Below are 13,015 nucleotides of genomic sequence, written 5' to 3'. Positions count from 1 at the left end.
TGGGAGAACGGGGATTTCTTCCTGTGTTGAGCCAATCTGCCTGAGTCTGCTCACTCCACCCTTTACACTTATTAAATTGTCCTTTGCTGATACTATGAGACTCACAGAGCAGAGAGCACACATGTAGAAGTCTAGGGTCATCCAACATAATCACAATCCCATCCCAATATGGCAAGACCTCCATATATTCTTAGACTTTTTGACACTCTTAAACATTAAATCCATTAACTAGGTTCTTCTTCTGTTTAACATCGGTTTTATTTTACAAATAATTTCACTCTACTGTAAAAGAAGAAATACTGGGTAATAGCAACCATCACAGGAGGAAATTGCCCTGCCACACAGTAACACATGCAGAACATTTCTCACAAGAATCTTCTGGAATCTGACTGCAGGAGATATTTGTTAAGCTGTGAGGAAAAACCACCATTCATTCGAACACTTTCTTTTCTAAGATACATGGGCCAGGTTTGACTTGCTTTGCATCTCTCAACTCTTTCACACACATTATGTGTTTCCAGGTGGGGAAAGGCAAGGATACTTAGAAAAGGCAGGTTCTACAGGAGGAGACAAAAAAAACAAACAAACAAACCATGAAGCTGACCCTGCAGGGCAGGATGCATATGGAGGCTGCATGCGTGGACATGTGCAAAGCTGACACAGACATCAGAAACTTTGGGTGGTGGAGGCAGGGTTGGCAGAGGCGAGGTCAGTTCTTAAGGAACATCAGGATGAAAGTCCAGAATCTAGCAACGTGTTTGGGAAGAAAAGGCAGGAGCTGTTGTAGGGTAAGTTGGGGACTGGAAGGAAGAGATACAAAGGCATCGACAGATCGTGACCACACGTGGAGAGCAGACAAACGGGAAGGACAGAATGCGGGTAAACTGGGATTCTGTTTCCTACACAGGGCAGGAGTAGGGAAAGCTAGAGGAGAGGTCGTCATGATTGGAAGGGGAAACGGGAAACCCAGGTCCACTTTTGACACACTTGCCCCCTGCCTGCCTTCCTTCCTTCCTTCCTTCCCTATTCTGCCTGCATCCATGGAGCCTGAAGTTGCTTCTTTGTCCCTATGGCCACTCAGAATGGAGAAGGCCACCTTGTGACCGCTGTCAGCCAACAGAGCTCCCCAAGATAACTTAGAAGGGGAAAATAGCAACAAGGAAAGTGGAGCAGAGAAACAGCTCAGGGTTTTGAACTCCTGTGCATGTCTTTGCGTCTTGTGAAAAGAGCCGGGGTGGCTAATCCACCCATCAGCCTATAGTGCTAAAAGAGCTGTTAAATCTAGAGCCAAGAATATTTCCAAAAATACATGCAGATCTCCTTGGCCTATATATGTTAGGAATTTTCTACAAACACGACCGATCAGAAAAAAGAGAGAGAAGAAGAAAGGGGGAGGGGAGTGTTTTTTCCATTAAAATAGAGCACCTGTACACTGCCCCTCCAAGCATGTTCTCAAGGTACTGTCCACATGCACAGGCTTAAAGCTAAAAACCCTTGTTGTGTCTGAAGAATTAAAAAGTCCCGATGCAGTGAGTGTTTGTTTGTCTGTTTGGATTTTGACTGTTTTTATTTTATTTGTCTGTTTTTGTTTTTACTGGCGTCCTCCAGTCAAACATTTACATAGGTAGGGATTTCTTTTGTGCTTTGATTCTCAGCAACTATGGAAATACTTCCTGGCAAGATAGGAAACAGAACAACAAAGGGAAAAAAACAAAACAAAACACAAAGTTAGTGGTCATGGAGAAGGATGCACTTGACAAGAGCGAAATTCTTTCCTGATCAGCAGGTCGCCTGTAGCCTTTGGGGGTTTTCCTTAAATGGCAAATTGAGCCCCAGCCGATCCCCGCTTTGGCGTTGAAGGTGGAGTGGCGTGTCTTGCTCTTTGCAATCGGAGAGATGAGTCACCAGGTTGAGTAGAAGGGGAGGGAGGGGAGGGTAAAGCTACTCTCCTAAGAGAAAACGTGTAACACTTACTCATTTAATGACACTGGAAATGGAAAGGTGTCAGACACGTTGCAACGCGCTGGGAGCTGTTCCTGGTGAAGGAGGGGCTGCTACTTTAATAAAGCAAACACTGCCTATGCTTCACACCTGGTGGAAATGGGATTGAAAACCAAACGACCCACAAAAATGCACTTAGAAGCTTTAGAAATAAATAGGGTGAACTTCTCTGGACTTGAAGACCAAAAAACCTTTTTCTTTTTAACCCAAAGCAATTACTCATTTATCACCTTGTCTCCTCAAATAAAAGGAAGCATGCTGTGAAAACTGGACACCAGATGTGGGGGCTGTTTTATCATTACCTCCCATACAAGCCAGGCAGCACATTTAAATTTCCCCTTAATATAGGCACAGAACTTTCCCAGACTAGTTTAAAGAGAGGATGCTGTTTCCCTCTAAGCGCTTTTTTCTCTTTCTTTTCCAGGTTTCAGATTAACAGTCCTAGCTAAGGACCTTCTAGGTGGTTTGGCATTATCACATTGAAGTAAAGCATGAATGCTTATATAACAATGTATCCATCAGAATCAGCAATGCAGGGTCTAAATGGGAACATTTACAGCTTCAACTCTATGGCCACCACACAGGAGGAGACTAGGAGAGAAATGGATCACAATGGTGGCTTCACGGATTTACCTAATTTCCTGGGAAATTTCCTCTACAATAAATAGTAGAATATAGCAATTACCCTGAGACTTTCTACACCTAGCTGTTGGATTCCCATGGTTTCTTTCCAGGCAGCATGAGCCCTACTGAATTATGTTGAAATCCACTTTAAGACTTCTGGTAGGGCACAGGTGAAAAGGAGGAAGAAATCTGCCAGCTGCTCTAGGACAATCTAACCCTCCAGTGCTCTCTCCAGGAAACTTCACTCCTGACATGTCCTGCCAACTTGATGGCTCTTGTCCTCAGAATTCTTAGGTTCCATGTTTCCTGGGGGACAATTTTAGATTAAAGCTAGATTAAAAAAAAAAAACAAAACAGGGTGATCAGTCTTTCTTCTACTTGTGTTCTGGAGCAGTCTGCCATCCTTGGAACTGTCTCCAGGTGGGGGTGCCATGGCTTGCTCTGGTCATTATAAACCCTGGCTCCCAAAACCTTCCCAGCCCTCTAGGATCAGCAGCTCTAGCCTCTGAGCTCTGTCCTTCTCATATACTGTTAGAGCACATACTCTGCTCTTTGCCCATGAACACTTGAAGCCCAGTGTTTCAGCAAGCGTTTTTGCAAAAAAGGAATAAACTCAGAAGAGAAAAAACTAGATAAGAGCGAGAAAACTTTTTTTTTTCTCTCTCTCTCTCTTTTATAAAGGAAGGAAGCGGGGAAAGAGGCATCTTAGCTGTTTCTCTCAGGGATGTTAGAGCATAGAAAGTGGTTATGTCAAGCCAGAGAAGGGTTAGAGAGAGAGCCAGCCATTGACTACTCAGGCTGAAGAGCTGAGGGCTACCAGGAATCATTTACCTATGAGCTGGGACTCCACCTTCTCATCTATCAGCTGGCCAGGCCGCCTGAGTTCAGTCTGAGGGACATAGGGCCTGCTTTCAGGGTGACTGACTCGACTGACCATCTCTTGTTCTTTTTCATTCTGCATCTGGGCATAAACATTAATCCCCGGGATCTTCCTAAAACATTAACAGAAACCATCACTGCTGTGCACGGGACGTGTACATCACGGCCACAAAGGCTTCTGAACCTGTCGGGGAGAAGGAGGAGGGAAGGAGGGAGATTGTGGAGGGGGACACCCACCTTTTGAACTTGTAGATGACGAACACCGCCAGCCCCACAAACACCACGGACAGCAGCATCAGCATGGCAGAGCCACTGTGGGTTGGAGTGAGATCCACCAGCGGAGCTGGGGAGAAAAGCAAGGCACGGTCACCGGCGGGCAGGAGGGTGGGCGTGACTCTGTGACAGGCTTGGGGTGTTCACACGGAGGCACGGTGCATCCCGCAGTGCCGCGTGAGAGGTGCACACACAATGTACCTCACATGGCCGGACACGTGGGTGCATCTGAGCCTGTCCCAGGCCCCAGAACGCTCCAACTGGCCTGTTCAAGAAGTACAGTGGAACGATTTTAAGCACAGACTGTGGAGCCGGCCTGCTTAGGTCCAAGGCCTGCCCTACCACAGGCTGGTTATTAGTTGCTGGGCAAGTTACTTCACCTTCCCATGCCTGATCGGGGGAGCTGAAAATAAAAGTACATGTCTCATTGGGTTTTTGTGAGAATTAAATCAATCGATGTACATAAAGCATGGATAACATTGCTAGGCACATAGTAAGCCCTTTATGAGTCTTAGCTTTTATTGCTACTGCTATTATTGCTTTGAATCAATATTTATAATATGACTATTAAATTTGTCTATATTCTGAATGCAAGCTTCCCCCCCAAGTAATGCAGAAAACCAAAAACACTACCAGCAGGAATACATTCATGAATTATCCAACCCCTCTCACTCCTATCCCAGCAGTTGTCATGTGAGAGAACTGGTTGCTTATATTTTTTACACATAGGAAACTGATGGCTAAGTGAATATTTTACGAGGGCAGCTGCTCTGATGTGGGAGGAAAGATGTGAAATCCGGCATCGTCTCTGCAACTTGCCAAAGTCCAGACAGCTCGTGCCAGGAGGCGCCAGTCTCTCAGAGACAGTGAGTCCTCCTCTTGGACTGAACAGATGCCTTGGCATCCATGAAAGATTCTCCCTCCCTGACCTCACTCCTAGAGTGTGGCTCTGGGGAGCATCTCTCTCCACCTGCAAACCCCCCTCCTCTAGCCCAGGGTCAGCCTGCTCTACTTTAATGACTTAGCAACTAATTTTCACCCTCTCGAACACTGACATTTTGCAAACATAGCATAGCTCCAGCATAAAAGGCAAACCACGCATACCCCTTAGAAGCCTGGACACTGACCTTTACCTTCCGTCAGTTTAAGCAAAGCCCAATATCCAGGAATGCAGGTGACCTTTAAGCACCGTTTTCTGTGGCTCTTTTCTGTTGAGAGCCAAGAGCACAGTGTTATGGTCACCCAGATACAAAACTTCAGGATAGGTGTCTGCAATGCTGATGGTTTCAAACAAGACCCAAGGCTGCTTCTGCTCCGTCTGGTGATTCAACGATTACATCCCAGGCGTGCAGTAACTATGACTGGAAATTCCATATACCAGTTTTGGCGAAAAATACAAACCAAGCCCTCTTTCTCAGAAAACAGGTTTATTGTTTTAGTAGAATTAGCTTTTAGGAAGGGCTAAAATGAAGCTACATCTCTGATTCTCCTCCCTAAGTCAAGCAGCATTTAAGCTGTGAAGTGTGTGTAAGGAGACAGGATGGGTTCACTGAACAGAACACCCAAGGCAAACGCGCTTTGGGCTCGAAACTGAAAAATAAAGGTCTCTTCCATTTACTTAGGCAAACGCAGTGCAAAGGGGTCCGGGAATACTTGAGCACTCACATCACGATGGGTAGAAGGTCAGTGGGTAAAGAACACCTTCCATCTGTCATAGACATTACCGCAACTGACTTTCACTGTGGAGGGAAGGGTAGTGATCCCCACTGAACAGACAGGAACCGTGACGGCCTCCCTGGTTAGTGTCGCTCCAAAGGACTCAGGATGAGTAAGTGGAAGAACCAAGACTTAAAGTCCCTCTTATCTCTCTCTCTCACAAACACACATATACACACACATGCACACTTTTCTATATACTTCAACCCTGGGCTAATTTCAGCAGGAGATATCTGGAATTTTAAAAGATATTTCTGAGAATGGGGCTAAAGGCTAAAAGTAAAGCACATGAAGCAAATTAACAAGTGACAAGGTCAAAGTATTCTTATGTTTTCAAAAGACCAATTAGAATCCTAGGTCATACACTCTTAAACTCTGATAACATGTATATGCACATACATAGGCCTGAGTGTATTTATGGGTGGTGGGCTTCCCTGGTGGCTCAGTGTTAAAGAATCTGCCTGCCAGTGCAGGAGACATGGGTTCAGTCCCCGGGTCAGGAAGATACCCTGGAGAAGGAAATGGCAACCCACTCCAGCATTCTTGCCTGGGAAACTGCACAGACAGAGAGCCCGGCAGGGTTGTAAAAGAGTCAGATACACCCTAGCAACTAAACAACAATTTATCAGTGATAAGTGTACATAGAGAATGAACCCTCATGCATCCATCACTCTTCAATAACCATCAACCCAAAGACAATGTTATTTTATTTCTACCCTGTCCAGTGCCCACAACCCCAACACTGGGTTATGTTGAAACAAATCTCAGCTATTATATAATTTCATCTGTAACTCTAAAAGATAAAAGTTTCACTCTATTTCTCTCTGGACATTATCACAATACCATCCTAACACTTTTGGAAATAATACTGGAAAGCAATTAAAGGCAATCTTCTAATGCAAACCCCACATTTGACAGGGAATTAAGGGAGGCCCAGGGAGAAGCTGTGGAATATAAGGATGAGTAAAGGCAAGTACCTGTATTAGCTGAACCTCTGATTCCCAGCTGAATGCCCTTTCAGAACAAGCAGAACATCAGTATTATGAAGAAACCAGGAAGAATACTAAGGCTGCTTGAAAGGGCTGGCATTTGAAATAAATGTAAAACTAAAGTGAAGAAATTACTGCAGCCAGGTTCTCACTGACACAGAAAGCAAACACACAAATGGACTCTGTGTCCCTTCTCTCCCCTTCCTCCTCCTCTATCTCCCCATCACAAGCTGAAATCTTTCAAATCTAAATGATTCCCACTCAAATCATCATTTACAAGTAGGCGGCATTAACAATGTTAAGAAATTCGCACATTATTTTGGGAAAATGAGCTTCTGTATCCCGAGGTCTAAAATGTATGCACTCCCCCGGCCATCTTTGCATCGCGAGTCACTGCTCAGCGGCAGGAAGCAGGCAGCAGCAGTGAGAGGTTGAGTACTGCTGCCCTCTGTGTTTCGTGGCGACTCCTGCTTGCCGATCTGTGTCTGAAGGTAAACAGGACTATTGCTACTCCACACAACCTCAGATGCGTGTCACAGTTTGCCCAACATTACTAGGTGGGTTTGTATGTGTTTTGCTGAGGAATGAACACTCATGATAAATGAGCTTTAGCTTACTGTCTGCAATAAGCATAAATTAATCCCTCTCCAATTACAGCCTAAACAAGGTAGAAGGGGCAAATGCTGAGTGGTTTATTTGCCACAGTTGACACACACCATAAAGCATGGACATAGCATTACAGCATGTGACTTGACAGTTCTAAGGCTGATGCTGGTACATGTCGTTTCTACAATCCTGCAGAAATGCACTGAATTATTACATTCTATTCATGAGGACCCGGACTGATTATGATAATAGCGATGCTTACAGGAATAACAAGAATTCTTGTGAAAAGTGATCCATACACAGTGAGTGGTAAGTAAGGGCACAGCTTGAGGCTTGAGTATATGAGAGGAGAGCGAACTCAGAAACTTAAGTTTAGGGTGAAATAACTGATATGGTCCCTGTTTGAAATCAGATTCTTACTTGGCCACTTGCCGACACACTAAATGACTTAAACTTAACCTCGGTTTCCTCATCTGCAAAATGGAGATAAAACTAGTGCCTATTTTAGAAAGCTGTGAGAATAAAATAAGATGGAATTTATAAAGTGCTAACATGGTGTCTGGCAGATGGTACATGCCCAATGACTTTAAAACCATTATATCATTGCTCTTCTATTTCTAAAAGTGTACTCTATAGAGGACAAGCCCTGAAAGATAACTAGAGTTCATGGCCAGATAATTTAGGGAAACTGTATATATGACATTCCCCATCTTGGAGATTCAGTATATGAAAGCTCGCAGCAGTCCTACAGGAAGGAAACTCACATGACTTCATCACAGGGGTTCATAAAGTCGTTGGGGCACATGCCCTTTGCCGACCTGGGTCCACAGAACACGCTTTAGGGAATGCTTCATCCAGAGCATCACTAATCCCCTTGGCTGCAGCCTTGCCCCTTTAGGTTATTTTCCAGTTTGAAAGTCAACAACATGGCAGCATCACCCTGGAGAAGCTCCGCAAATATCCTTACTGTGGTCTGTACTGATACTCATTCTACCAAAGGGACTTTCTGGGAAATCTACCTGCTCTATGATCCTGGAACTTTGAACTCATATTGCATTTCTGATCCAGAAGTTAGTGCTGTCAAGAAGTTACAAAAGCAAGTTCAGGTTCGCCAAACTTTGATTGATTTTTCCTCTCTTGCCTCTAAAGCAGACCTAAGCCAGCCTTTACTTACATGCCTTGAATATCACAAAATACATGTGGTCTGAAATCTCTTTTTCAGAAATTAAACTTGTATGGGACTGAAACAGAGAAAGTTTATCTAGATCACAGGAAGGGTTTACGGAACCTTACGACAGAGCACCCTCATTTGTCTAACAGCCCTTCCTTCCAGTTCAAATCCAAACCTGGAAGTTCTCAGGTCACATACAGTTGAAGTCTAGCCTGGAGGATTTTGAGTATTACCTTGCTAGCATGTGAACTGAGTGCAATTGAGTGGTAGTTTAAACCAAGAACTTTCAGATGTACAAGGTGGATTTAGAAAAATCCAGAGATCAAATTACCAAGATCCACTGGATCACAGAAAAAGCCAGAGAATTCCAGAAAAACATCTATTTCTGCTTCATTGACTACACTAAAGCCTTTGACTGTGTGGATCACAACAAACTGTGGAAAATTCTTCAAGAGATGGGGATACCAGACCATCTTACCTGCCTCCTGAGAAACCTCTATGCAGGTCAAGAAGCAATAGTTAGGGCCAGATATGGAACAATGGACTGGTTGGAAATCGGGAAAGGAATATGTCAAGGCTGTATATTGTCACCCTGGATATTTAACTTCTTTGCATAGTACATCATGAGAAATGCCGGGCAGGATGAAGTACAAGCTGGAATTGACATTGACAGGGGAAATATCAATAACTTCATATATGCAAAGGACATCACCCTAATGGCAGAAAGTGAAGAGGAATTAAAGAGCCTCTTGATGAAGGTAAAAGAGGAGAATGAAAACGCTAACTTTAAACTCAACATTCAAAAAACTAAGATCATGGCATCCAGTCCCATCACTTCATGGCAAATAGATGGGGAAACAATGGAAACAGTGACAGACTTTATTTTCTTGGGCTCCAAAATCACTGCAGATGGTGACTTCAGCCATGAAATTAAAAGACTCTTACTCCTTGGAAGAAAAGCTATGACAAACCTAGATACAGTATTAAAAAGCAAAGACATTACTTTGCCAACAAAGATCCATCTAGTCAAAGCTATGGTTTTTCCAGTGGTCATGTACGGATGTGAGAGTTGGACCATAAAGAAAGCTGGGCACTGAAGAATTGATGCTTTTGAACTGTGGTGCTGGAGAAGACTCTTCAGAGTACCTTGGACTACAAGGAGATCAAACCAGTCAACCCTAAAAGAAATCTATCCTGAATATTCATTGGAAGAACTGATGCTGAATCTGAAGCTCCAATACTTTGGCCACCTGATGCAAAGACCTGACTCATTTGAAAAGACCCTGAGGCTGAAAAAGATTGAAGGCGGGAGAAGGGGACAATGAGATAGTTGGATGGCATCACTGACTCAATGGACCTAAGTTTGAACAAATTCCAGGATAGTGAAGGATAGGGAAGCCTGGCGTGCTGCAGTCCATGGGGTTGCAAAGAGTCGGACATGACTGAGTGACCTGAACACCAAAGTCAACAAATCCAAACCTAATCATAATAGTAGCTCTATCCTGTTATGACTCCAGGAGAATTTTAAATTAATTTTAGTTAAACTACCTAAAAGCATTTCAGATCTCCCTGAGGAGAGTGCTCAGCCTCATGTAGATTGATCGCACTACTGCATCAACTCTATACTTCTTTCTGTGCCCAAGCAGCAGGCTATTCGAATTTGAAGCTTCTCTTACCAAAAGGAGAAATTCCTTTCCTCACCCCCTTGAATCTGGGCTGGCATTGGACTTGATTTGGCAATAGAATGCAACACAAGTGATGGTGTACCAGTGTGAGTTTCAAGGTCTCACACACTTTTGCTTTCTCTCTTGGAATCCTGTCACTGCCACGTTAGAGCAAGCCCAGGGAAGCCCACTGAGGTATGAGAAACCACGTGCAGCAGAGCTTAATTATCCCAACTGAGGGTATTCCAGGCCAGCCTACAGCCAGCTGACCCCCAACACGGGGCAGCCCAGCCAAGATCAGCAGAGCTCTCTACCCAACAATGCTCAGCTAACTGCATACACACAGTGAGTACAGACAAAATCAGAAGAGCCACCAAGCTGCTACACAGGCTCATATGCAATCATAAATGCTACGTCAAGCCACTGAAGTTGGGGGTGGTTTGTTACACAGCTATAGCTTACTGACTCCTTCTCTCTTCAAAACCCTTTTATTTCAATGGGTTGAACGTCCAATTAGTAATTCTTACTGTTGGGCTCTACATTATCCAATTCTTGGTATGGACTTTTGTCCCTCCTGACAGGGTGCCTGGGTATAAATAAGATGACCATAAATGTTCTTTTCTAAACCAGGGCACTTTGAGAATGAAAGGGAATGCTACTAAATCTTATATAGACACAACAGATATGGCCTGACAGCCTTGGTCCCTGCAGGTATAAGAAACTTAGTGCCTAAAAGGTAGCTCGTCCTAGGTTCTGGTATATTCTCTGTATTGTGTATGTGTTCTCCTATCTTCCTTGGTTGTGCCATTTTCTCTGGAAGGCATTCCCTGAAGGGAACTGCATCTCCTGCATCCTAACTGTGGCTTATTTCCAACCTGATATATGATTGTACTGTTGCCGAACTGTTCATCTGACCATTCTCTGCCCAGGAGATTCTGGGTACATCTTCAGGGCAGTTAACCTATAGTCATTCATGCCTTTCTATAGATCCAGGAAATCTTAGGGAAAAAAAAAAAGCTTATGAATCTTCCGAAGCTAATGAACCGCTTCATTGCTGGTCCCTGGCATATTTATGAAAGTATTACAGTCATTTAGTCACCTTTGGGAAAGGGATATATTTAATATCTCAGCACCTGTTATTACTTATCATAATACCATAACAGCTTAATAACTGTCAAAAACCACTGGGTCCACATGTCTGTGAAACAACCTAATTATGTGTAGAGGAAAAAAAAATATTTGAGAGGAAAAACAGAAGAAAGGAAAAGTATTACAAGCATGACTTTACTCACCAAAGACTCGTAAATGATAACCGTGTAGACCATAAGGCAACCAGAGACTAAAGAGACAGATAAATTTATTGGTTGTGGAAGAATTCCACTAGTGTTAATTTCATCCCTAAACGGAAAATGTTATTGTAACCATCTATTTCACTTTACAGGTCTGAGCTCCACAACTTCACAATTGGGCATCTGCATGTATAACAATGTGGCTTATGTGATACTGTGTTTTCTAAAGCTTCTGAACTCATGCTAATTCTGCCTTCAAGTGAAAGGGTCTTCCTCAGTGTAAACTGTTAGGCAGAATTCATGATGTATCTTGACCTAGACTGAAATTCTGAGTACCTTATCCCCTCCCACATTGACTCATAACATATCCAGAGGTAGTAAGCGAAGCTGGGAAATATTAATTCTCTAACATCTCTGTGATAATATCTTTTTATTACACCTGAAAAGAAATTGAACCAGTCAGCAGCAACCATGGAGGCTAAGATAACACAAGATAACAGTTTTATTAAAAACCCACACATACCCTTGACAAAGGACAGGCTTCCTAAACATAATAGCTTAAACAAGGCGACTGCTAGACAGATAGGAGGGGTTGAGAGCAGTTATGTGGTATTACATTTTAAAAAATTTCAGCCTGAGATTTGAGGCTTTGAGAAATATTAAGCTTTTACCTTTTTTTTTACCAATCAGTATCCAAAACCCCAGAAGAACAGTGACCCCCACCACAAAGCTAAGAGTGGAAGAGCACGCTGATTCTCTAATATGTGCAGAAATACAGAGAGGTGTGGATATATCATTTTCTATTCACACTAGCACATTAACAACACCGAGATAATATCACTTGTTTAACTTTCATAAAACCCATGGCTGTTCTGCCACTAACATTCTGGTTCACGCTTTAATCATTTTTCAACTGCTTCACAGCCACAGCTCTTGGCTGGCCTTTGCCATCCATCTAGATTATGGATAGAGTCTATCCCACATTCAGAGGCAGGTTTCATTTTTTTCCCCTTACTCCCACTGTCGTCTACTCATTCGGCCAATTAAATTTGCTCCAAATACGTCAAGGAATTAGATTTTAATGTTTATTACTAATTTCTTCCTACACTTAATATCAAGGGCCTTTTTTCCTTTTTTTAAATGCATGCCTCTGTTTTGAGTGGATGCCTTGAGTTGTAAATCAGATTTATTGCTGGAGATAGACGAGCACCTTTCCTTGTTACGCAGATAGATTTCTGTCTGCAGAATGCTTGTAAGAGCAGCTGCTGAGACTGGTGAAAGGCCTGGCTGCATAAACATCTCTTGGGGAACCTGTTACAAAGGCAGATTCCCAAAGATCCCTGGGATTCTGATTCCAGGAACGCGCAGCGAGGCCTGAGGAAGCTCAACTTTGATGAAGCTTCCTCCGAAACTATGATGCACAGCCGAATAAAAGAACAACTGTTTAATAGCAGGGATTGCCTACCCTAAGCTAGAAGGAGATTTTCCAGCCACAGAACAGGCAGCTATTTATCCCAAATGTTTTGAGTGAACCAGTTAGCACCAGCTTTTCCAGTCCCACTGTACAGAAGTCTCATCTCTCAAGGTTTAGTTTATTTATCCAATAAATAACTCCTGTGAAATGCACGGAATCCCTAAGTGCTGTTGGTTGTCATTTAATATGAATTCATCTAGTGAAGGCTCTGTGTCCTCAAATAAAATGTAGTGTTTCCCTTTGCTTGCTGAGGCATTAACTTCTAGTCTCACTGCCCTCATCTCTTCTACCAAAAGAGAAACAATACGTTTTTTAAGCTGCTTTCTCCC

General features: G+C 43.3%; 1 protein-coding gene across 3 annotated transcripts in view; it reads right to left on the bottom strand.

Moving 5' to 3' along the window:
• Positions 1 to 239: 239 nt before the first annotated feature.
• Positions 240 to 13,015, bottom strand: part of SORCS1 (sortilin-related VPS10 domain containing receptor 1) — a 577,390-nt gene continuing 564,614 nt past the window's right edge. The window contains exons 25-27 of one of the 3 annotated variants that reach the window (XM_010859387.1): positions 3,742 to 3,847; positions 3,457 to 3,617; positions 240 to 1,949 (exon numbers count right to left, since the gene is read on the bottom strand). In XM_010859387.1, coding sequence (XP_010857689.1) covers positions 1,942 to 1,949; positions 3,457 to 3,617; positions 3,742 to 3,847 — 275 coding nt within the window. In that variant the 3' untranslated portion in view covers positions 240 to 1,941. Of the gene's footprint in view, positions 1,950 to 3,350; positions 3,618 to 3,741; positions 3,848 to 13,015 lie in introns of those variants that run through there. The other 2 variants (XM_010859390.1, XM_010859389.1) reach the window with 2 other exon arrangements.

Source organism: Bison bison, unplaced genomic scaffold (genome assembly GCF_000754665.1).
Source record: "Bison bison bison isolate TAMUID 2011002044 unplaced genomic scaffold, Bison_UMD1.0 scf7180017864456, whole genome shotgun sequence".
NCBI classification, from domain to species: Eukaryota; Metazoa; Chordata; class Mammalia; order Artiodactyla; family Bovidae; genus Bison; species Bison bison.
This window is presented reverse-complemented; position numbering and strand designations above follow the sequence as displayed.